This window comes from Prionailurus bengalensis, chromosome C2 (assembly GCF_016509475.1).
Source record: "Prionailurus bengalensis isolate Pbe53 chromosome C2, Fcat_Pben_1.1_paternal_pri, whole genome shotgun sequence".
In the NCBI taxonomy this organism is placed as follows: Eukaryota; Metazoa; Chordata; class Mammalia; order Carnivora; family Felidae; genus Prionailurus; species Prionailurus bengalensis.
The window spans coordinates 5,900,001-5,924,051 of NC_057350.1; the positions used below are offsets into that span (position 1 = coordinate 5,900,001).

The window sequence follows — 24,051 nt, forward strand, 5'->3', positions numbered from 1 at the left end:
TCGCGGTCCGGGAGTTCGAGCCCCGCGTCGGGCTCTGGGCTGATGGCTCAGAGCCTGGAGCCTGTTTCCTATTCTGTGTCTCCCTCTCTCTCTGCCCCTCCCCCGTTCATGCTCTGTCTCTCTCTGTCTCAAAAACAAACATTAAAAAAAAAAAAAAGTTTAAAAAAAAAAAAGAAAATCAAAAGAAGTATAAAAAGTTTGGATAAACATCAACACTGCACATAAAGACAGGGCCGCCCGTAAGACTGACCCTTCCCTTGGCCTCAGGCTCTGTACGGCTCCACCAGGCACTGGTCACACATTTCCCCAAAGTAAGTAAAAGATTCAAGAAGTTAAGTCATTTCAAGGATTTAGAAAATTATTCTATTACAGTCTTTGAAAACCTCCATTCTTAGCTCTCTCAGGGGCCACAACTGTAGGTTGTGAGCTCAGGCTGTCACGGTATGAGTTTTTATTACACAATTTCCAGAACACAAAGAACACTTTGCCGTGGATACCTATAAAATTGGTATGTTACTCTCCTGTGTCGTAGATGAGACTGAATTTGCAGAACCTCCCTCTTCATCGGTGCAAACTCGGAACGCCGGACAGATTACATCTACTTAGAAAATCATTCAACCAGAACACACAGTTTCAGTTACAGGATGAAACACGGGTTCCTGTTAAAAGATATTTACTTTTGGGGCGCCTGGGTGGCGCAGTCGGTTAAGCGTCCGACTTCAGCCAGGTCACGATCTCGCGGTCGGTGAGTTCGAGCCCCGCGTCAGGCTCTGGGCTGATGGCTCAGAGCCTGGAGCCTGTTTCCGATTCTGTGTCTCCCTCTCTCTCTGCCCCTCCCCCGTTCATGCTCTGTCTCTCTCTGCTCCCAAAAAAATAAATAAATAAAAAAGATATTTACTTTTCATTCCAGAAGTTTGAAGAGAAGGAAATGTGAAATGAATTTTTAGCAGGTTAAATTTAGGGTCCAAACGACAGTCCGAGAATATTTTCTGAAGCTACCCTTGTACATGTAAGTGGCGAAATCTGTATTGTATCTGCATTGGCTTGATATTTGGTTTAGTGAGATTTGATTTGACTAGAGGGTCGCCCTTTCCAAAGCCCCCACCCCCACCCCCACCCCCAGGCTTGGGGAATAAAGAGCCTTCTCGAGTATGTGTCCCAGGCCATCCCCAGGGTCCCAGCCACTCTCCACCCCTTCTTCCTCAGTCTCCCCAAGGGACTCATCTATCTTGCCACCAAATATTGGAAAGATTTCTGTGCGTGCATTTGCTTTGGCAACACTGGAGAAAAGACAAAACCCTCTTGGAACGAGGTCCACAGCAGCCTCCGGCTCCCAAAGACGTGACTTCTCAGTCCTATTATCAAGCCATCGGGAAAGAAGTGAAACTGGTTGTACACGATCCTGACTCCAGCCTCTCGCTGCTGTTGCAGAAGCAAAATACTCCAGCTAAAGGGCTTTGGTCCCTCCCAGGCTAAGAAATAAAAGATCCTTTTCCAAAGCGGATTGTCAACGAGGCACATTCACCGATATGCAAAGCCATGTGCAGTGAAGTGTGCAGATTCGGCGTCAGACAGAGGCCTGGACTCAACCTGGGGGAGAGACTCGAGTTCCTGGACTGTTTATTTTCTCCGATGAGCCAGGTGCTAGGCTGGGCCCTGAAGGTCCCCAGGAGAAGGGGACACAGTGTCTGACTTTGTTTGGCCCACCACCTGGCGGGACAGACAGAGAATAAACCAGTCATCTCAACGAACTGGGGTAAGAGCCTGACTCAAGGGGACTAAGGCCGGGGACGCAGGTGAGGGACCACGATTCACACAGGAGTGAGTGGGAGTCGTGGGGGTTTTTCCATATTTTGCTCAGTGTGAGTCACGGCACCCCAACCAGCAGGGCATCCCTGGGGACATCCCTTACTGGAGTCTCTGTCCCTGCCTCTGAGAAGGAAAGATCGAGACTCTGGCTCCTGCCGGCCACGAGTCGGGACCTGGCAGTGAGTAGGCGTGCTCTCCCTGTCCATCAACGACAGCGCGGGCCACAGTGGGCATTACTCGGTGATATCAACTGGATGGCATCTCTATATCAAGAGAAGGCAAAGTACTTGTTTGAAGGCATTTTTTTTTTTTTAAAGCACGTTGCTGTCTCTTCCCATCATCTGGCCTCTCTTGGCTTCTGTCTGCCAACTAGTTGTAGAGATTTGGCAAAAGAAGGAAAGAAAAACCCATCTCATTCCTATGCTGCCTCGGAAGCAGGTGCAACTTAACACCATCTATCCCCTGGGGATGCGTTTTCTCCTAAGTAATTTTTCTCCTTGGTGCTGTCCTGCTGTTGTCGATATTCATATTTCCAATGGTTTCAGGGTTTCTATTGTGCCTGAAATGGTAACATCGTGATGAGCAGCTCCTCAGATGGCTCCCAAGTAGGAAGAAAAACGCAAATCTGTCTGCCTGTGGTGTGGGCTGCACACGGGGACCTTGGCGTTTCGGACAGGTTCTCAGAATCCATGCCCTACACTGGAGAGACATCAAGACGGGGACCGACCCCACAGACCTCAGTGCACCCTTCCCAGCACTTTCTCTGTGTTTTCTCTCAGTCACCGTGTTTATAAAGAAACAAAAAGGCATGTTGCTACAGCTTTTTAAAATTTATTTTAATTTTTTTATTTAAAACAAATTTTTTAATGTTTATTTATCTTTGAGAGAGAGAGAGAGAGAGAGAGAGCAAGCTGGGGAAGGGCAGAGAGAGAGAGAGGGCGACACAGAATCTGAAACAGGCTCCAGGCTCTGAGCTGTCAGCACAGAGCCCGACACGGGGCTCGAACCCGTTGACCTCGAGATCATGACCTGAGTTGAAGTCAGACGCTTAACCGACTGAGCCACCCAGGCGCCCCTCCATGGAATGATAGTTAACATTTTATTGACAGAGGTTCATGAGTCTCTTGGATGAAATATCAGACTTTAAATGAACAGTGGAGCAAAATCCATGGCCCCAGCACAGTGAAATGGGCTGGTCGGCCAGAAAGTAGTTGATGATTGCTTGGGGCTGCTATGATCATTGAATGGCTTCTTGGGAACATCAAAGCCACATCATTAAAAGCCTCCTCCAAATCAAAGTCCCTGGATTTGTCTGAAGAGCAGAAGTGACTTTTATGCCAACATTAGGTGATAAGGACAGAATGGATTTAATTTCTTGCCACTGATATTTTAAATCGCCTACAATTCTCCTAGTAACATTCTGAAAATGGAGCATTAGAAACTCTACTAATTTAGTCCCTAAAGGTATAGGAACGAATGTCAAAAGAGAACTTCGGCTGGAAGGGTTTAAAAAAAAAATGGCTGGCCAAAGAAAAAAAAAGAAAGAAAAAAAAAAAGCGATGGGATCTTCAAAGACAAGTGAAGTAACCCCCGTAATTTTTCAGCCCCTTCTGTGTGCCCACTCTCACCCAGGAAAGACACAAAGGCCAAAATTCCACCCCAGATGCTATATTCTGCCCCTAGCATTTTCATCCTGACCTTTATGGTAATAGAAATAATTAGCACTGCTGTGGGTTAGGCAGAACATTTACAAAAGGACCCTCATTTTTAGGAATTCGTGCGTGGTTTGTCTTATTGAAATGCACTTTATACTTTGTCCTACAGCCACATTTTTAAATTAGTATTTTCCCCCCTTAAGAACCTTCCCTGTGCCAATTTCCTCTTCAAATAACACTGTTATCTATTTGAACGTTTCGGAAAATAAATGTACAAGAGGAAAGCATAAAACTGCATATAACCCAACTCATCAGGGTAAATCTTTGTTACCATTTCATGAAATGTTCCAGAATGTTTCCTTCCCATCTTTTTTTTCTGTGTGGACACGCACAAATATAGTCTCAGTTTTATAAAAACGGCCACACGCCACACATGCAATTTCATACCTGGTATTTGCTAGAACTTTGAGAACAATTGCTATCTAGTGGCTTCTATGTGGGAGACTCTAATTTTGTATATTTAACGATGTATCTTGTGAGTTCATCATGGATGAGCTCATGTCCTATTAAGTTCATTTATAGTAAACGTCTCTAAATTTTCAAGTCCACGTATCTCAAATATGCCAATAAAATCACTTTGCTTTGTTTATTCAGCAAAGCTCGAAAAGAGGCATAAGACTGTGTGGCTGTCAATTCTCTTTGAAAATGAGGGGCATGGAACGTTCTGAATGCTCCTTGAAATTGGGTGGAATTCACCACAGTGTTAGCAGTGTTATTTGTTGAACTGTGTGCCCCTCAAATTGAGTATTAACCTCTAGTACCTCAGAAAGTGACCTTATTAGGAGCCCAGGTCCTTACAGAGCTAATCAAGTTCCAATGAGGTCCTTAGGATGGGCCCTAATTCAATTATGACTGAGGACTTTATAAAAAGGGGAAATGTGGGGGTGCATGGGTGGCTCAGTCGGTGAAGCATCCGACTTTGGCTCAGGTCACGATCTCAGGGTTCGTGAGTTCGAGCCCCGCGTCGGGCTCTGTGCTGACAGCTCGGAACCTGGAGCCTGCTTCAGATTCTGTGTCTCCCTCTCTCTCTGCCCCTGCCCCACTTATGCTCGCTCTCACTCTTCTCTCTCTCTCTCTCTCTCAAAATAAATAAACATTTACAATTTTTGAAAAATGGGAAATGTGGACACAGACATGCATAGGGGGAAGATGCAAAGACCAGATGGTCACCTGTAAGCCAAGGAGAGAGCCTGGGGCAGATTCTGACTCACAGCCTCAGAAGGAGCCAATCTTCTGATGCCTTGCCCTTGGACTTCAGCTTCCAGGACTGTGGGACAATACAGTTCTGTTGTCTAAGCTCATGGGAAAGCCCAGATTTCTCCACTTGGGCAGAAAACTAGATGCACACAAAAGAAAGATCTGCCGCTGGCCTTACCCGGGATGCCCCCGAACCCTAGTCACAGAGGAGAGCCAAGGACACCCCGGGCTCCAGTGCCCAGAGCACAAAGGAGGGTGTCCTCCTTCTGTACCACTTGGGGAACCCCCTCTCCTTGGGGTGTGCAATTCTGTAGGCATGGGCTGAATTCTCTCCCGAACCCCCAACCACATGGAGGGAGGATGCTGTCTCTGGGCCAGAAGGAAGATACGTGTCCTCCTAAAACCAGTTGTCCAGCTCAGAGCCCTGGGTTTCCCAGCCACCAGCAGGGATGAGAGGAAGGAGGTATGGGCAGAGCAAAGTGACCGCCCAGGGACCTGAGGTGGCCCTGAGGCACTTTCTTCTTTGCTGTGTGGGAAGGGAGCCTCCCCAGCCCTCTCTCCCAGATGGGCTCGAAGAGGCCCCGTGAGCAGGTGGCAGTGTCCATTTAAGGAACAGGACGGAAACCCATTTATAGACTGGGGCTGCAGCGGCTATGCAGGGGCAAGGACTCCTCTATCACTGGATGTCGTCTCTGCAGCTTGAGACGTGGGTGTGATTTACGAGAACCGGGACTGTCCTCACTCTCTTGATCATTTCCCTACCTTTCTAATGCTCCGGCTACCAGTTATCAAGCACCTGTACAAGCCTATGTGTCATGTGCTGCTCGAGACCGTGTGAATAGCTTGCATCATAAATGGGGAAATTGTTATTTAAGGCGCGATGCTGAAGAATGTAGGTTCTGGAGCTAAGGATGGTGGAAGGCGCGGACTCTAAAGGCACACAAAGAACTTTATGGGGCGGCAAAATAGTCGATATCTCAATTATAAGACAGCACTCATGTCAAAACTCAACAAGGATGCAACTAAAAAAGATAACTTTTCGGGGCGCCTGGGTGGCGCAGTCGGTTAAGCGTCCGACTTCAGCTCAGGTCACGATCTCGTGGCCCGTGAGTTTGAGCCCCGCGTCAGGCTCTGGGCTGATGGCTCAGAGCCTGGAGCCTGTTTCCGATTCTGTGTCTCCCTCTCTCTCTGCCCCTCCCCTGTTCATGCTCTGTCTCTCTCTGTCTCAAAAATAAATAAACGTTGAAAAAAAATTAAAAAAAAAAAAAGATAACTTTTACTAGATGCAAGTTATACCTTAGTAAACATGACCCAATAAATAAATGGAAAGAAAGAAAGAAAGAAAGAAAGAAAGAAAGAAAGAAAGAAAGAAGGAAGGAAGAAAAGAAAGGAACGTGTCCTGCAATCCTGGAATCAGACTGTCCAGACTCTCCCAGCCAGCCCTGCCACTTAGCGGCTGTGTGACCCTGTGCAGGTCACTTGACTTCTCTGGGCCTCAGTTTCTGCTTCTAAAAAGCCAGGACAATACTATCCCTACTTCATCAGGCCGTGAGAATTACACGTGATAAAAATGGTCTCAGTGCATGGATCTGGTCCCTGAAAGGAATCAGATGGCAACATAATGGGAAACCAGGCTCCAAAAGAAGTCTGCCTCTTTCCTTTCTGTTTTGTTCAATTTGCAACAGCTAAGGAACTAAAGGCACATTGGGCTCGGCAGTTTGGGGACCAGGAGAAGCCCCAGCTCCCACAAGTGGCCAAATGACCCTGCACAAGTGATTTCATTCCTCACATCTTGGCTCCATTTCTTCTCCATGAAGGATTAAATTTAAATTAAATTAAATTAAATTAAATTAAATTAAATTAAACCTATAGCTCATATGGCTATCATGAGAATCTAAAGAGAGAATATTAGGATTTGTGATTATTTTTTTTTCATAAAGGATGTAGTCTCTACCTGTTAGCTAATATTAATTTCAGTCGAAGCTTCCTGGACCTCTATTCCCAGTGTGGATGTGTTTTGTGCGCTGATACAAATGACAGCTTGTATTTTTTCTAGAAAGAGAAGATGCGGGAGGAGGGTAGGGCAGTGACCGAAGAGAGTGGGGAGAACTGAGTGGCCCTGGGGCAGCGTGTGTGCAGCGGACCCGTGTGCAGAGTCCCTGCATGGCTGAGGTTGGAAAGGAAACATGAGCCGATCCCCAGCCCCCTCCACTGACCCCATGGGTCCGCAAGGGGCCAGAATGACCCGTGAATGTGGAGGTCATCATCCACCTTCCACTTCCAAACGACACCCAGAGGAACGGTTCTCCGTCTGCCCCACTCCCTTCTCTGCCCTCCTAAAGTGGGGTCGGTTCCTCAGAATATCCCCGAGATGCAGGTTGTCGGCATAAAGGGCAGATACTTTCTACGGCCACTGCTGTGACTGACACAAAGGACAACGGTAGGCTCTCAGACAAAGACACAGGTACCCAAACGCTCATGGTTTCTCACAGTGTGCACAGAAGATACCAGATCCACGCGGAGCAGAAAAGGACAGAAGAGACTGGCTTTCTCTCCCCATCCCATCCCGGGAGCTACGGCCGGTCAGCCCAATGCCGGGAGAAAGAAGAAAGGTACAACACTGTCAATAAAAGATGAATATAAAGGCAGAAACAGAGATGTGCCCACAAACTAACTCAGTAAAGGACGCATCGACCTTACACAGATGATGAGGGGGGGAAAACAACAAGGATCGTCATTTTTCTAGAACTAAATGAAACCTCTACCATACCACTGTGAAAACACGAAGGCTGCCTGTCCCCCCTGTAGTCGTGTTATTTTTAGGGCACTTTTATATTTCAAAGGCCAGAGAAGCTGCCACGAGGCCAGAGTCCACGTTCCCCCAGATCACAGAGGTCACAGAGAAAGACCTCTTTGCTTTGCTTTCAGCCGTAACACCAGGACTTCATTCCTGCCTCCTTTCCCCGGGACAGCTAGTAGAACGCAGTGCTGGGCATCATCAAACGACGGCCAAAGCGTGGCCAAAGACCGCAGAATGAAAGAGCCACCATGGGCAGGAGACTCTAACCGGCCAGCCACCCCGGGCACCGAACGGTCACCCACCACGGCCACGTGGCTCCACCGTGGTTGAGCCAGTCGTGATTTACCGCCGCGCTCAACTTCCTCATCAGAGCAGGAAAGAGCCTAAGCCACATCCACGGTTGACCAAGAGAGGCCGCAGTTAGGGCCGACTGAAAGATCAGGCTTCCCAGTTTGGCCACGACTCTTCCCTTTTTCCCACCAAGACGGCCGGCTCTGTCTCTGCAAAGCAACAGCGTGACAACCCTCTGAAGCGGGGGGACGGTCACTCCCATTTGATGGATGCACGGCCGGAGACGCTGAGCGAGAGGTTTAGTGACAGGGCCGAGGATTGGCAGCCGCTGAGTGGAAGGGGACGGGGCTCAGACGCAGGCAGACGGCACCCCTACCGCCGCAGTTTGCGCGTCTACGGGGGACACCACCGCCTTGGAGGATGGGAGGTCTGCCTCTGATGGCGCCCCTGCCCTCAACGGTACCGGTATTCTGTGCCTCGACCCATCTGGTGGCAGAGTAGGCATCGATGGTGCTTCCTGACCCTCCTGATTGTAGACGTCCACCCACATCACACAAAATTCCGTGGGTGAAAATGCACGGACGGTTTCAGGGGACGGTTGGGGTGAATGCACGTCACAAGGTTGTCGGCCACCCTGGGAACCACCACGCGGTCGGTGTTCAGGCCACTGTGACACCGCACCTGCAGACGCCTTTCCCACACCCGTGACAATGGGGCTTGGGGACAGCCCGATGGCTCTGGCTCAGTAATTCCCTCTGTCCAGGTGTCCTGATTTCTTTTTCACACATTTAACTAGTTTCGCGGACTCCTCTCCGTGCGTTCCTCCTATGGAGGCTGAAGCCCAGTGTCGTGCGCTGACTCCTTGAGATAAAACGCAGATACTAACCTGGCACCGGGTCCTCCTCAGCGCGCTTCTCCCGGGGTGGAGGGAGGCGTGGGGGGAGGGGGGGCTTGAGGCTTCAGAAGCTGGAGACTTTCTTTTTTGGTAATAAAGAAGCAGCCAGCTTTTCTCCCCCACTCAACTAAAACGAAAATAGCTTCAGAACCCGTACAAGTCTGAGGTTGTATACTTCTGGAAGAAACGGGACTGCCTGGTCATAAATCAGCTGTCACGGCCCGAGGAGCGAATTGAGACGGATTAGAAGACCGGATGAAGCTGTCCAGGGCTATTTGATCAGCTGCGCCCCGGGGAGGTGAAAATTCTAGCAATCTCCCCGCTGGAAACAGAATGCACACATGCCCACCAGCAAGCACCGCCTCCCAACTCAGCCTCACACGCCCTGCCTCCTTCATGGTGGGTATTCGCTCCCTCTCTCATTTTTAAACCCCTACAAAATCCAGACCCACGTAGTCTGCTGGAAAACCAACTCTGCTGTAATTTACGTCCCGGTCGCGCTCCTGGGACAGGGCTGATGGAACTGGCTGAAGCTTGGGCCACCGCGTGGCTTCGTATCTGCACATACTGACCCTGGATCCTGCTCCGATGAAAACCCTTTACTTCCCAAGCACGAAATGTTTCTTTAATTGAACAAGCCTCATGCACCTGCTCTCCGTGTCCATTGACATGCCCCCCCCCCCCCCAGGGAAGAAGCCATGAGGGCCGGAGCAGGCCACCTGAAACATTCATCGGAGTCAACAACCCACCCTTGGCAAAGACGTTTCGAATCGGAATGCGGGGAGTTTTTCATATTGGGGTCATCATTTAGCATTTATACGGTCTTTGAAAAGCATATGCTTTCCAAGTGCTTTTTAATCAGTTTTATTACTCCCATCTCGCAGCAGACCTGCAGGGTCAGGTCAGAAATCATCTGATTTCTTATGCCAGCATGCGGCTAGGTGGGCTTCCTTAGAGCCAGCCTCAGTGGTCCATCTCCTTCAGAGGGAAGGCCCTCGAGCCACTTGCATCCGTGGTCAGGCATGGGCCATTCTGAAAACCTCCTCTCGGTGAGGGAAAAAAAGAATCTATCTATCTATCTATCTATCTATAAATATTATATATATATAGATAGATAATATATATATAGATAAATATAGATATAGATATATATATATATGGCCCCTGACATTGCAAAGGGATAACATGTTTCATTAGCGCGCACACTTTCTCTCTCCGCCCCCCTCTCTCTCCACCAAAAAGCAATCAGGCAGCCTCCAGCCTCAGCCAGAGCCAGCCTCGTGGCCATGTGACCCATGCAGTCATATAGGACCCATGAGTCCGGCTCAGAAAGGCCCCAAACTTGGTAATGCTCTGTCATCACGGTCTTGAAAATTCTTTTGAAGTATACTTATTTATTTTGAGAGAGAGAGAGAGAGAGAGAGAGAGAGAGAGAGAGCATGAGCAGGGGAGGGGCAGAGAGAGAAAGGGAGACAGAATCCCAAACAGGCTCTGCACCGTCAACGCAGAACCCGATGCGGGCTTGATGTGGGGCTTGAACCCACAAACTGTGAGATCATGACCTGAGCCGAAACCAAGAGTCAGAATTCTAACCTACTGAGCCACCCAGGAACCCCCGCCTTCCGTCTTGAAATTCTTAATAATGTCTACCATGGAGCCTCACGTTTCTGTCTTTCACCGGGCCCCACCAAGTGTCACTGCCCTGCCCCCGCAGTCCAATCACAGGCTTCCCCAGGACTTTCCAGTGCTGTCTGAGCTACGGGGACCTCAAAAGAGACTTCTCCCAAAGCCGGGTGGGAGCAAACAATTATAGAGGCTGCTACTTGTCTTTAAATTGCCCCATCTCTGAGGGAGATCTGCTAGATTCTTCAGTTCCTTCTTCATCGAAATACAAAAGGGACACAGGAGCAGAGAGTGGGGTCCCCTGAGGGTACTGCTTGTAGCTGAAGTTCAGTGAGGCTGCCTTTATGCTTTTGTCATGCAAGAATTCGAAATCCTCATCCAAAACTCAATTGTCTGGGAGCTCTCTCATGAATTTCAGCCAAATCTGGCTCTCAGCAAGAACTCAGCCAAAAAAAAAAAAAAAAAAATGATCGCAGGGGAATTCACTAAACAGTGCCCCCCCCCCGAAATGAATCTGCCTCGAAGATGGGAAGGATTAAATCTAGATGGAAAAATAACAATAAACTTGCATGAGGTATTTGGTAGAGGACTTGACTAATTGCTACATCTATTTTAGGAAGTTATCTTCCAGAATAGGTAAAAGAGCCCACATTTCTGAGGTATAGAACATTGCCAGAAATAATATTTGCGATGCGGCACTGTATTATCTCTATCTTTTGACAGGACTTATGCATATGTGAGAACAGAGTTATAAATATAGGGATGAGCCCATGCCTCGAACAAACTCCGAAGAGAAGAAATTATGCCACCAGGGGTCTCCGAGGTGCGACGTGTGCAGTGATATTTCACCCCGGACAAACAGTAATCCTCGCACAGAAGGTAGGCTACAGGCATATCTAAATTCATTTGGGCACTTCTCACAAGTAGAATGTGGAACTTTTAAAATAAAACAACATGCACAACTACACGTGTAATCTTCTTCCAATGTACCGAACAGATTTTACTCACTTAGCACTTTTAAAGGGAGACGTGATAATTTAAATAGAACCCAAATATTCACTGACACATGTATGGGAATTTATATCCCTAGGCAAGAGGCATAAATCGACTGTACTATCATTCTAGATACCTATCTGTTCATGGGACTCAGACTGCTAAAGCCCTATGTGGGTCTAAAATTCATGACTTTGAAGACTAACCATCAGCCATGGTGGTTATTTCTCAATCAATATATATGGAGACCCTACTTCTGGAAGCATGGACTCCACGGGAAGCTTTCCCTGAACACATCCTTCTCCTCCTTCCTAAGCCTCCACAATGGCTATAGGCTGTGCATCCCTGGCAATCAGTGTATACAGTGAAGAGACCTGTAGCCCAGTTAATTTTATGTGATTCTGTCTCCGGGGCTAGCCTCCCAGCCACGCCTTATTCATTCACCCAGCACAACGTACAACACACAATGGAGTCCCCATCCATGTAGGTTGAATGGCATGTGCCGGGGAGAGGAAAAGGGACGACACAAGTCTGTCCTTTCAAGTTTCATAATCTGGAAGGCGGAAGGAAACGTGACTGACCAAATACGTGATTTCTGATTTACACACGCAGTGGTTTCGACCATAGACAGGGCCCCCGTTCTGGGAGGAAAAGTTTTTTAAAGAGTTTTACCTGGGGGTTCAGAATGCTCTTTCTTACACGGAGCCATGGAGAGTAAGGCAAGGTAATAAAGGCGACTGGTGTAAAGTCAATGTCAAGGAAGCTGCCAGATGAGGCAGAAGAGGATTTGTCAACGGAGACGTCAGTGAGGGACTTTTGGGGCAACAGTGCGATGACGTTTACCAGCCACTCCTTGTGTTATTGGGCTTGGGGCGGGGGGAGGCTCAGAGGGCATACTTGAACCTCTAGAGATCAAGTGGAAGACCTGGGGAGGGAAAGAATGACTTGGTCAAGATCCCCGTAGCTGCTCTTTTTTCACTCAAGACTAATGGGAAAAAAACAAAAATCCAGGACAATATTGTTTCTCATGTATTTCGTGCCCAAGTCCTAAATGGAATTGGGGCAGGTGTAAAAGAAATTGGGTTGTGTCCAGGATATGCCAGAAAATGAGAAATGTAATAGGAGGGGAAGTGTGTAAGTGAAACTCATGCTGGCTTTTCCTCAAAAAGCTCTGTGGTTTTGAGCAAAATTCGCCTTTGGGCACTCAGTTCCCTATTTGAAAATGACTCCTTTGAGGGAAATGACAAATACAGTCTCCTTGAATTCTCTGAATTCTAAGTAGAACCATAGAAACGACAGTCTTTCTCTAGGTCAGTGGTTTTGAAGCAGGGTGACTACACCCCAAGAAAGGGCAAGGCCACCATGTTCAGCTGCACAGGTTGTGCACAGCACAACCCCAGGGGGCACCACTGGTAGATGGCAGCCAAGAATGGCATCTCTGGGGCTGTAAGGTGCTTAATTCTCACGTGCACAGTGAAGAAAACTTTGACATTTCTCTTTACATCTGTTTAGAATCAAAGGTCTATAAGGATGAAATTAGGTTTTATCAATAGCTACTCTCAGGATCGATACTGACATTGTCACTTGGTGAGTAGGGAAGAATGGGGTTCCTGTGACTCTTGGCTTGCTCTCAGAACACCACCACATGCTGCAATGCAGCTCCTTGAGCCCCGGGAGGAGGATTTACAGATTATGTAATCTACCTTTAACTGAACTAATCTCCCCACTAAGTAGGTAAGTGACTTTTAAAAAGTCTCACACAGGGGCACCTGGGTGGCTCAGTCAGTTAAGTATCTGACTCTTCCTCTCCACTCAGATCATGATCTCACATTTTGTGAGATCGAGCCCCACATCCGCCTCTGTGCTGACAGTGCGGAGCCTGCTCAGGATTCTCTCTCTCTCTCTCTCTCTCTCTCTCTCTCTCTCTGCCCCTCCTCTGCTCATGCTCACTCTCTATCTCACTCTCTAAAAATAAATCAATTTTAAAAAATGTTGTTAAAAAAAGTGTTGCCTAGTCACACTCCACAATACGGACGAACCTGGAGGACCTTATGCTGAGTATAATCAGCCAGGCACAAAAGGACAGATACTCTGTGATTCCACGTCTATAAGGTCCCTAGAGGAGTCAGATACATAGAGACATTTGATACATAGAGACAGGAAGTAGAAAGGTGGTCACAAAGGATAAGGGGAACAGGAAAGGGGATCTGCTGTTTAATAGGTAATGGAATTTCAGTTTCACAAGATGAAACCGTTCTGGAGGTCTATTTTGTAACAAAATAAATAAACCACACTACTGAATTTATACACTTAAAAATGGGTAAGGTGGTCAATTTTATGACATGTGTTTTTTTACCCCACTGAAATTCCTGCATAAAATTTCACAGATTGAAAAGAATACTAACACTGTCAGCAAAAGCAAGAAGAAAACAATAGAAATGTGAACAGATCCTGCTAGATTCGTTCTGGGATATCTTCATGAGCACCAACATGAGCCTCTAAACCACAGCCATCAAGTTAGGCTCACAAGGAAGTCCCGTTACCAGGACTATCTGACCAATTCGTGGCATCGGGGATTTCCCGGTGTATCAAACAGGTGTCGGGAAATGTGAAAAGGAAAAGTCCAGGTACACTGTGCCATTTGGCCAGGCTCAGGGAAAGAAAAGTGCTATTTTTCTAATAATCCCTAATGAAAGAGTGATGTTACTTAATAAGGAAATTATATATGTAAGAACCTTCCATTTATATATGTAAGAACCTTCCAGGCGCCTGGCTGGCTCAGTTGGGAGTGTGTGCAACTCTTGATCTTTGGGGTTGTAAGTTCAAGCCCCATGTTGGGTATAGAGATTACTTAAAAATAAAAAAAAATCTTTAAAACATTCTTTAAAAATAATTAACAGGCCTAATTTCTTAATAATTTTTAAATAGTGGGACTTAGCCCTTGATGGACATAAAAGTATATTGACTAAAGAAGAAAATCTTGGCGGAAAAGAGAGAACACACTTTCTTGCCCCATTTTAACTGTCTTGTTTGGGTAAGACACATGTTAATGAGTATTGCTACCTGCAGGGTCCTCTTTCCAGGCATTGCATAAAATTAAAATAACTAATCACTTTGTTAGAACCTTAGCCAAGCCACAGATGTGGTGGTAGGAGGATAGATGACCGTTTCTTTTGTCACGACTCTCCTCCACAGTTTGGGACTGTGAAAGCAGGAAAAGCATGATCTCAAGCCAAACCAGGTCCGACTCCAGCGATCAAATAGCTGTCTGGGAGTCATAAACAAATATTTAAAAACTAACACTCAAAAGGCAATCCAGGCCATTGGGTGAAGGCTTGAAGTGTGGGTGATTGAGATATTTCAGTCTTGGCAAAGCCCATGACTTCCTCAAACCAGAGGCAGAAGCCTTCCAAGGAAAAGGACTCTCCTGTTCTCTAGTCTGGTTTCCATTGTGATATGAAAACTGCCTTATTGCGATAATTCTATCAATTCACACTTTTTGGCTCCTTCCCCCTTAGATGTTCTGCAGGAGAATTTTCAATTTGTGGATGATTGCCTACCTGCTTTATGATTCCAATTTGTCTTCTTTTTATTTACAAGGTGGCAGTTTTAGAGTAAAATGTTAAATAACGGCATTTAGTGGGTGATTGATTTTTCCACCAGCAATGTTATAAACGTGGCCAAGCGTTTCCCTTTCAGAAGTGGACCGCGAAGTAATTCAGTGAGATTCTGAGGCATAAGTTTCGGGCTATGTGCAAGGCACAAACAATATTCAAGCAGATTGATGCCTGGCGTGTGTTAACTTACACGGAATTGTTCACGTACAGCAGCCCAGAAATGGATGTTGGATTTATAGGTCTGGGCCACCGGTGGGTGTGTCAGGCTTGCGTGGCTTATGGCAGAGAACAACGATCTGTAGAACATTCTCATACCCATTCGCAAAGTGCACCTGTACCTGCATCTCATTACTTATACCTCACTTCATTCCAAAGATGGATGAAGAATGGTAAACAGTTGATACCTGGGGACGATAGGAACGTGGAGTCACGGCCTGTTGGACCGCACGGGGACACGGTCGTACATCTCAGTGCCTAACCTCCCAGGGGAAGACACACAAGCCCATCGCTTTTTGTGTAGGGATGGTCACGTCTTCCTAGCTCAAATATAAACCAACTTAAGATATTTAAATGTGCAATTAGAAATGAAAACATTTGGTTAATTCAGAGAAACATCAATGGCTAATTTTTAAATAGCAATTAAAAACTTGAATAGACGATGTGCTTCCTGTACACAAAGTATATTTTGCCTTCAACGGTGTGCCAGGATCTGCAGTCTGGACGACTGTGATTCGGCACGAATCTTCCTAAAGATCTGCTCGGGCTCTCTCTTATCCCCCTGTAAGCACAGTCAAATTGGTTTTCTATTTCAGTACAGCCAACAGCTTTGTAGGGCATTCACGGGCTCTGCCTCTCTGGCTGAAGCTCCTTTTGTTTGAATTTCATAGAGCTTATCTGAAGTGAAATAGTCCCAAGGGAGACGACCCCCAACTGTAGGATATTAGAATTCTCTGTCCCTCCCTCAGCGTCCCTGTTTTCCTTGACATTTTTCCAAATGCCAAGAGTTCTTCCAGTCCGGATTCTCTCCAGTTCTCATCGCTTTGCCTGCCGTCAGCGCACTTCTTTTGTATATCTGACAATGTATCCATTTCCAACTTAAAAGGATTTCAATGGCAAACCCAGGTTTCAAACCGGGAGTAAAAAACAAAAGATAGAACTTTTCTTCTCCAAACCCGTCTGGACCACAAATCTCAACGTTTAGAAAAGAGGGGGTCTGGTCTGTTGGTCACATTAACTGATAAACCCATACCCCAAAATGTATTTATTCATCCAATAAGGGAACGTTACCAAGTGCCAGACCAGGAGCCAGGTCCGGTGGACAATGTAAAGTTGCTCCCGTCCCCAGGAAGCTCACAGTCTAGGGGGGATAATGCTAATAAATAAAATGCAACCATCATACTTGCTATGGTCTGGATGTTTGTGTTTTTCAAAATTCATGTGCTGAAATCCTAACCCCCACGGTGAAGGCATGACAAGGTGGGGCCTTTGGGAGTGATCAGGTCACGAGTGGGGGGGCCCCAGTGAATGGGACTTGTGCCCTCACAAAAAGAGACCCCAAGGAGCTCCCTGTCCCTCCTTCCACCATATGAGGACACAGGAGGGAGAAGGCTGTCTATGAACCAAGAAGAGGGTTCTCACCGAATCACACTGGCTCCCTGATCTCAGACTCCCTCCCAGCTTTCAGAACCGTGAGCAATAAATTCCTACGATTTATAAGCTGTTCAATCTGTGATACTTTATTATAGCAGCCTGAACAGACTAAGACAATAACAGCATGAGCTTTAATGCTGTGTTTTATAAAACTATCAGCCAAATATTATATAAATCTGTGCATATGCATCCCCTAAAGTCCTTCTTTCCCCCGCAGTGAGAAGCCCTTTCTAGAAAGCCATTCTAAATTAATGAAAAGCCCCAGGCTTGGGCTCATGATATTGTTCAGGTGTTCAAACGGTACAGGGCACACAGTTCACTGAGGACAGAAGGCCCCCAGATGCAGTGTGAACGCCTTCCACCTATAACAACACCTCTAATGAAGCACTGAGGCAGAAATTATAATCAAAAAAAAAAGTTCAGAGAACGTATTCATGATAAATTCAAGGCACTTCCCACAACAAAAACCTGTATTTCCTTTTCATCTTGATCACACTATTCAACTAAACCTTTAATAAAATCAACTGCAAGTCATCGACTCAATTCAAAAGAGAAAAACAGTGAGACTTCTTAACCACACACAATCTGATAATGAGGTGCAGGACCGGGGGAACAAAGTTTATGGCAATCCATAAACCATCAGCCCAGCAAACACATTTCCAGGCTGCATTGGGACCTCTGCCCATGCAAGAAAAGTTGCACCGGGAACCAAAGTTGGACCTGGCGTCGTCCTAGACCTAACATCCCCAGGTAGAGGAGAGAGAGTGCCCATCCCGGAGTGATCCAGAGAAACCAGGGGGATCTTGCTGGATCTTCCCGTGTCTCTGCCACTGACTGGTACATCCCCAAATGAGGTTATACTTATAGAAGAAACAGGATCGTCATTTGGCCTGCTGCTGCCAGGCCTTTGGGGCCAGTTGGAAAATCCACATTTTATGCAGTTACACTTGGCATCTGGGTGTAACTGGTCTACCCTGCACAGTTATCTGCAAGCCTGCTCATCCGTCCTCCGGCATCTGCTCGGTTCACTGTGACATCACAAGAAGCACGCGACTATGACAATTTTCACTGTAGTTCTGTTCCCCACTATTTATCTTAGCAATGGGTTGTCCCAGTGGCTGCCTAGGTAAGCCCCAAGCGGCGGCTACTTTTGAAAACAAAAATCCTGTCCTTTCTATGCCCCCCTGCAAGAGTCAAGGGAGCATTCCTTCCCCTTGCATATCTCTCTCCAGACAATGTTGTTCACTCTTCTCTTCTTCCTTTAGAAACGTAGTGTGTAGGCAGTAGCTTCTGATTCTGTGCTAAGGACGGGCACGTGGGTCTAAAGATTTGCCCTGAAATGTCCTCAGTGTGTTCCCTCCATGCGTCTGACAGGCACAGACCTTTTGTGGGCGACATCTGGATGGAAGAAAGGCTTGAAACTCTGGTCCCAAGTTGCAACATCCCATCCAAGCCGATGCAAGAAAAGAGTGGTGACAGTTAGGATCCTGGATGCTTTCCCAAGGGGGGTCTCAGGTCTAATTAATAGCTGTCAACTGATGCATTATGCAATGGGAACCCCCCACACACACACACTTCCTCAAAAATAGGGTGATGGTGGGTGTCATTTTTCAAACTGATTCTCCAAAAGTGTGCCTTTATTGCATGAAAATCTTGCTCCTGGCTCTCCTAAATCAGTTCTTTTGAAAAGCAACTTAAGGGGCGCCTGGGTGGCTCCATTGGTTAAGCATCCAACTTCAGCTCAGGTCATGATCTCCTGGTTCGTGGGTTTGAGCCCCACATCGGGCTCTGTGCTGACAGCTCGGAGCCTGCAGCCTGCTTCAGATTCTGTGTGTGTGTGTCTCTGCCCCCTGTGCTTACTCATTCTCTCTCTCTCTCTCTCAAAAAAATACACAAACAGGGGCGCCTGGGTGGCGCAGTCGGTTGAGCGTCCGACTTCAGCCAGGTCACGATCTCGCGGTCCGGGAGTTTGAGCCCCGTGTCAGGCTCTGGGCTGATGGCTCAGAGCCTGGAGCCTGTTTCCGATTCTGTGTCTCCCTCTCTCTCTGCCCCTCCCCCGTTCATGCTCTGTCTCTCTCTGTCCCAAAAATAAATAAACGTTGAAAAAAAAATTTTTTTTTAAAAATACACAAACATTAAAAAAAATGAAAAGCAACTAAAAAACGCACACCTGGGTGAGAAAATGGGACTGTCGGTGTTATGGGACTCCTATTTGGTGGCTCAACAAAGGGAGTCTCATTCTTCTCCTGTGCAGGAGTCCAGGCAGAGAGAGAAGAGGGTGACTTTGTTAACCTTGACTTCGGTGGTTAGGATTTCTGATCCAGTTAATACACCTTAACCTGCATTTTGATCCCTGCTAAATTACCTCCCGGCCCATCTGACATGCTTTAATACTGAAATGTAAATTAGACACCCCCACAAACCACCTCCGCTCCCTCGGTGCCCTAAATTTGGACTTGACTCCCCTCGCTGTACTGGAGCTGCTCTTTCCAGTCGCCTCGTTCCCCGAGCAATGCATTGCCACGGGGGACGGAGGAGACACTGGGTGGTGGAGTCACCCAGTTGAAAGCCGGCTCCAGGCTCCAGGCTCAGTCCCCGAGTCCCCACCTCTCACCGCCTTCCCCCTAAAGGCTAGAAGACCCGCAGGACCAAGGGACCAAGGCCCACCGGGGGAGCACTTGGCCCTTTGGGGGCCTCTCCTCCCAGCCCCGCCCCAGCACGGCCCCGGGGGAGCAGCTGTGAGCTCAGGGATTTCCGCGGCGGGCACCAAACCCTGCCAGCTGGAGCCAGCGCTCTTTGCCCACCAGACTCCAGCAAATCCCGAAGTCGGAGGAGAGGCTGACAAAACCCCTGGCTTTGGCCCTCTGCAGCAATCAGTGACACGAGTAAGCAAACGATCATCTGGAATCAACCCCTGCCTGAGAGCTATTAAAACAAGAAGCCACACGTAATTCACCCAACCAACCAAAGGCTCTGGGCTGGGGGGACGTTCAGTTCTCTACCCGGAAAGGAGCGTCTGTTCGACTTTATTAAATGTTTTAAGCAGATTTGAGTTCTAGTGAAAGGACTCACTCCCACTCTCTGAGGGACACACACCTGGAAAGTCGGGGATCAGGCAGAGAGCTGGTCACCCAGCTGGTGGCCAGAGCACCGGGGCTGCACGTAACAGAGGGGGGGCTAGGTGCAGGAGGGACAGGAGGGAGAAAGGGAGAAGGAGCTGGAAGGGGTGTCGCGGAAGCAAAGGGGGGCAGAGGAGACAGATGCGCCTCCTGCGGGATTTTAGCAACATTAAAGGAAACGCTTGCAGTTGGCTGTTAACGAGGCTGATGGAATGGGGCGGGGGCGGGGGGCGGCTGCAGAGCTGCCCTCATTTTATGTGCAGCAGAAACGAGGCCGTGACCCTAATCGTGGGCTGAGCTGTGGGACGTGTGCTCTCTCCCGGGGGACCCACGGTGAGGTGAACACCGCTGAGCTGAAGCATTCTGGAAAGCTCATGTGTTCACGACGCCGGGCTTCAGCCTCGGCTGCAGATGGGGTGACAGCCGGAGGGGACCCAGCAGGAACACCACGACCCCAGAAGAGCCCGGGGGGTGGCTGACTATCGAAGAAGGGCCCCCAGTGCTGTACTGCTTTCTGACTCCTCCTCTGGGAAGCCCACTCTCCACAGCCAGCCATGGCTTCTTGCGAGCACAGGTTGCTGACCCAGGGTGGAAGCTTCTGAAGTCTCCAGGAGGCTGCAAGGCACAGAGGCCTGGTCCTCCTCGCCCTGTCTCTGCTCCAGGCCCCAGCTCCCTTTCCCTCGCCCCCTCCCCACCCTCCTCCGGCTCCTTCTATGACTCCGGGTGCGCAGAAACCGCCCCCGGCGGTGGGCCGACCAGCAAGGCCGCCCAAGCCCTGCCCTTTGCTAGCCGCCGACTTTGAACCGGCTGACCTTGAACTTCTCTCTGCCTCAGTTTCCTCATCTGTCAATGGGGAATAAATACCAGCACCTACCTCACAGGATTTGAGGGGGCAAATAAGGTAACAACACCAGTGGAGCGCTAGATGCCAAGCTGGGGGCTGAGAACAGACAAAAGTGAGGTGCACTGGCTTTACTGGAGCCCCCGCCCAGCCTTATCTGGGGCTGAGAGGCTTACAGCCTTCCCATCTTCCTCCACACTTGCCCCCTTCCTCACTCGAGCCCTTGGCTCCGTCCCAAACCCCATTCCTAAACCGTCTACGCTTGGCCTCCTCTGTCTTCTGTCATGTTTATGTCAAAAGTCACCCATCGGAGAGACAAACGCAGTGAAGACGCCTCTTATTTCTGAAGTCGTTAATTTTACTCTAGAATTCCCAAAAAAAGGATCACTCATCTGTCAAAAAAAAAAAGACAGAGAAGATAAAAGTAATTATTTAAGTGCCGACCAAAAGGAAATAAAAACGGACTTGTCTCCACTACTGAGCTGAATTAGAGGGTGGTTTGTACAACCCCAAACCTGCCGCGTTTAAAAGAAAGAGAACGTGATGTTTTTGAAATAAAATGAGCTATCTATAGGTTTGCCCCCAAGAAAATACCGTCTCTATAAACATATTCGGAGAAGGGACTTGCAACCAGAAGAAATGTAGCTGTTCTTATGTCAAAGTCTCTCCGGTGCCCGAGCCCCATCCCTACACACAGATTTTTCACGGTTCGAGCAATTTGCCTCTTTTACTGACGCTCTGACTAGCTGCAGATGTAGTTTGTGCGGCCGAGCCGTGCAGTCCTTCCCCCCGTCTCTTCCAAGGCTGACTGTCACCGGCTGGCCCGCCTGCCAGCGTCCTGAAAGCCATCCACCAAAGCAAACACGTGAGGACAGGCGGGAAGCACAGCAAACCTCCGGCGAGGCTGAGACCCTCGGCTTTCTCTCCCGAGGTGTCCAACCCAAAGCACTTTCCAAAGTCACGATTAAATCAGAAGCCAACAAGCCATCCCTTTCTTTCCAAGGCGAATTTTTAAAAAGTTGCAAACTTCACCAACCTCTCTGCATCTGCCACCGCAAACCAGGATAGCAACGGGGGTCAGCCCTCCGAGCAAAGAGTCACAGGGCTGATCGACCACCACCCGGAGACCCCTGGCGTCTCCCGAGACCCACTGTGGCCAGCGCACTGGTCACCCCCGAGTCTCCCTCTCCAAGTAGGAGGGCCACTCACCTCGCTCATGTTGCTGTAACGCGGCAGTCACGGGATCCCTGCGCTCAGCACCGTGCTCAGCACCCGGATCGCTGCTCAGGGGTCGCTCTTGCACCGGTCCTGGCTTTTCTCTTAAAAAGGGCTGCCCGGTGGCATCATGCCTCCCGTAAGCCAATGAGATTCATTCACCTGTCTGCACGCCTCGCAGACATCCGAGAGCACAAGGGGCCACCTAGTGGAGCCAGGTGGGAAGTGAGCTGGGTCTCAGCCCCACATTCTGCCAAGGGAAAGAGCTGCTAGATTTGTGCGTGGTTTTTTTTCTCTTTTTTAAAGGTCAAAGTCAGAGGTACAAAGGTCATCACCGGTTTGCCATTGTTTACTAATTCAAGGGTCCAGGATTCAAATACGTTTTCAACGTCAGTGAAAAGAATGTTTGCATCTCAGAGGAAGGGCAGTTCTGGAAACACCAGCCCATGCTCTCTCTCTCTCTCTCTCTCTCTCTCTCTCTCTCTCTCTCTCTCTCTCCCCCTCGCTTTCCCAGGAGCTGCGGCTTCCCCTTTGTGGCACAGATCCCAGACTTCCAGGAGAACATTCTCCACTGCTCCCGCCCCAACCCCAAATCTGCCAGGCTGTTCGTATCCCGGGCACCTCCTCCCTTGGCAAGAGGTCATAGCAGCGCTGGGACATCAACTTGGAGAGTCACGCTGTGACAAGAGAGGAAGTCTCCGGCCTTATCTGTGTTGTCGTAAACTTCACCAGCATCCGGAGGGAGATGCAGGCTGGACCGTGGAATCTGTTAAAGATTTCATTGCTGCAGCCTGTCCAGCCTCTCTGTAAAGAGGTTCAGTCCTTTTGCCTGGACTTGTGAGACCCCGAAGAGCCTTCACGGCACCCAAGTGAAGCCTTGACTTTCATAACTGGGATCATGGCCAGTGCAGGGAATGAGGTGGGTGCCGCGGCCTGTCTCGTTGGCCCAGGGCTGATCAGGACACCCTCCGGCAACTTGCCAGCTCCAGGTTGGCCCTGGGTTCAAGCGGGATTCTCAGACAGTGACGCCCTGTCATGGCAGATACGCCAAATGATGACTAATAACTCTTCAAAGGACCTACGGGAGATACAAGCATATCCAAGTGACAGCTACCATGTGGGTAAATACACGAGAAACTGGGCAGTTATTACAGTCCTCAGATGCCCCGCAGGAGCCTCACCCATCACCCCACATGGGGAGACTCTGCCAATAGCTGTATGATGAACCAACACTGAGCTCGGGCCTGTCTCTGATTCCCTCCATTGTCTTCTATTTGGCCAATGCCACAGTGGCCTCTCCTTTCACCTCCTTTCTCAGGGCCACCTCGGTGAGTGAGAGAAAAGCCACACATCCCCAGTGGGTACCAGCGAGTACAGGCCACCTGCGGAGGCTGAGGCTGGGAGCCAGGGCTCAGAGCTCTTGCATCTACCGTACGAACGTGAGTGACCACAAACAGAAAGCAGCAAGAAACACAAAACTCCTAAGGCTTGTGGGAGCCAATCTTCTTAACTTATAGCCACTTTACATGGGAATGTGTCTACAGAAAGTCCCCTTTCAATGGGAAGACAGGTACATTCATTATAATAACTCTTCGTTCACAGAGAAACAGAAATGGGTTATATACAGTAAAACCTTGATTTGCGAGCGTGATTCGTTCTGGAAACACGCTTGTAATCCAAAGCACTTGTATATCAAAGCAAACTTCAAGAACCATTGGCTCAGTTGTGATCACGTGATGTTCAGCGTCACGTGCTACTCATATTGCAAGACATCACCCATTTATCGAGTTAAAATTTATTAGAACTGTTTGGTCATCTTGCGGAACACTCACAGAACAAGTTACTCACAATCCGAGGTTTTACTGTTTACCTATTTGTCTATCCCAACCACACGAATCTTTTGCGAACAAAGGAGCTGCCTGCCAGCACATTCTGACAGCATCCTCCTCATTCTTTTCCTCCCCCACCCCTCCTTGCCCCCAGTGTCACACGTGGGAGGGTCCAGACAGGGTGCCTTTAGGGTCCCCCAGTGGTTGGGAGTGGGAGACGGAGGAGGGTGGGTCTGCCGAGGCGCAGGCGATTGGAAGAAGAGGGACGGGGCTCCCTTCTCTGCATGAATGGCAAAACCACGCCTTCCCCAGGGAAAGCCTGTCTGGTTGGGGATTTTGAGCACCCAGTGCTTGGAGGTAGAGAGTGCTACCTCCCAGTGATAACCCTGACGAGGGTCCCTTGTGTGGTTTTGTAGGCTATGCTCAGGCAGAGGGGACAAACAGAGGAGACACAGAG

The 24,051-nt window shown here is 48.6% G+C and overlaps 1 protein-coding gene across 1 annotated transcript in view; it reads right to left on the reverse strand.

Annotated features, from left to right (window-relative positions):
• PCP4 (Purkinje cell protein 4) overlaps nucleotides 1–21,883 on the reverse strand; it is a 62,597-nt gene extending 40,714 nt beyond the window's left edge. Inside the window, exon 1 of the mRNA XM_043593564.1 lies at nucleotides 21,760–21,883. Within this exon, the coding sequence (XP_043449499.1) occupies nucleotides 21,760–21,768 (9 nt within the window). The 5' untranslated portion in view covers nucleotides 21,769–21,883. The remainder of the gene's footprint in view (nucleotides 1–21,759) is intronic.
• Nucleotides 21,884–24,051: the final 2,168 nt, after the last annotated feature.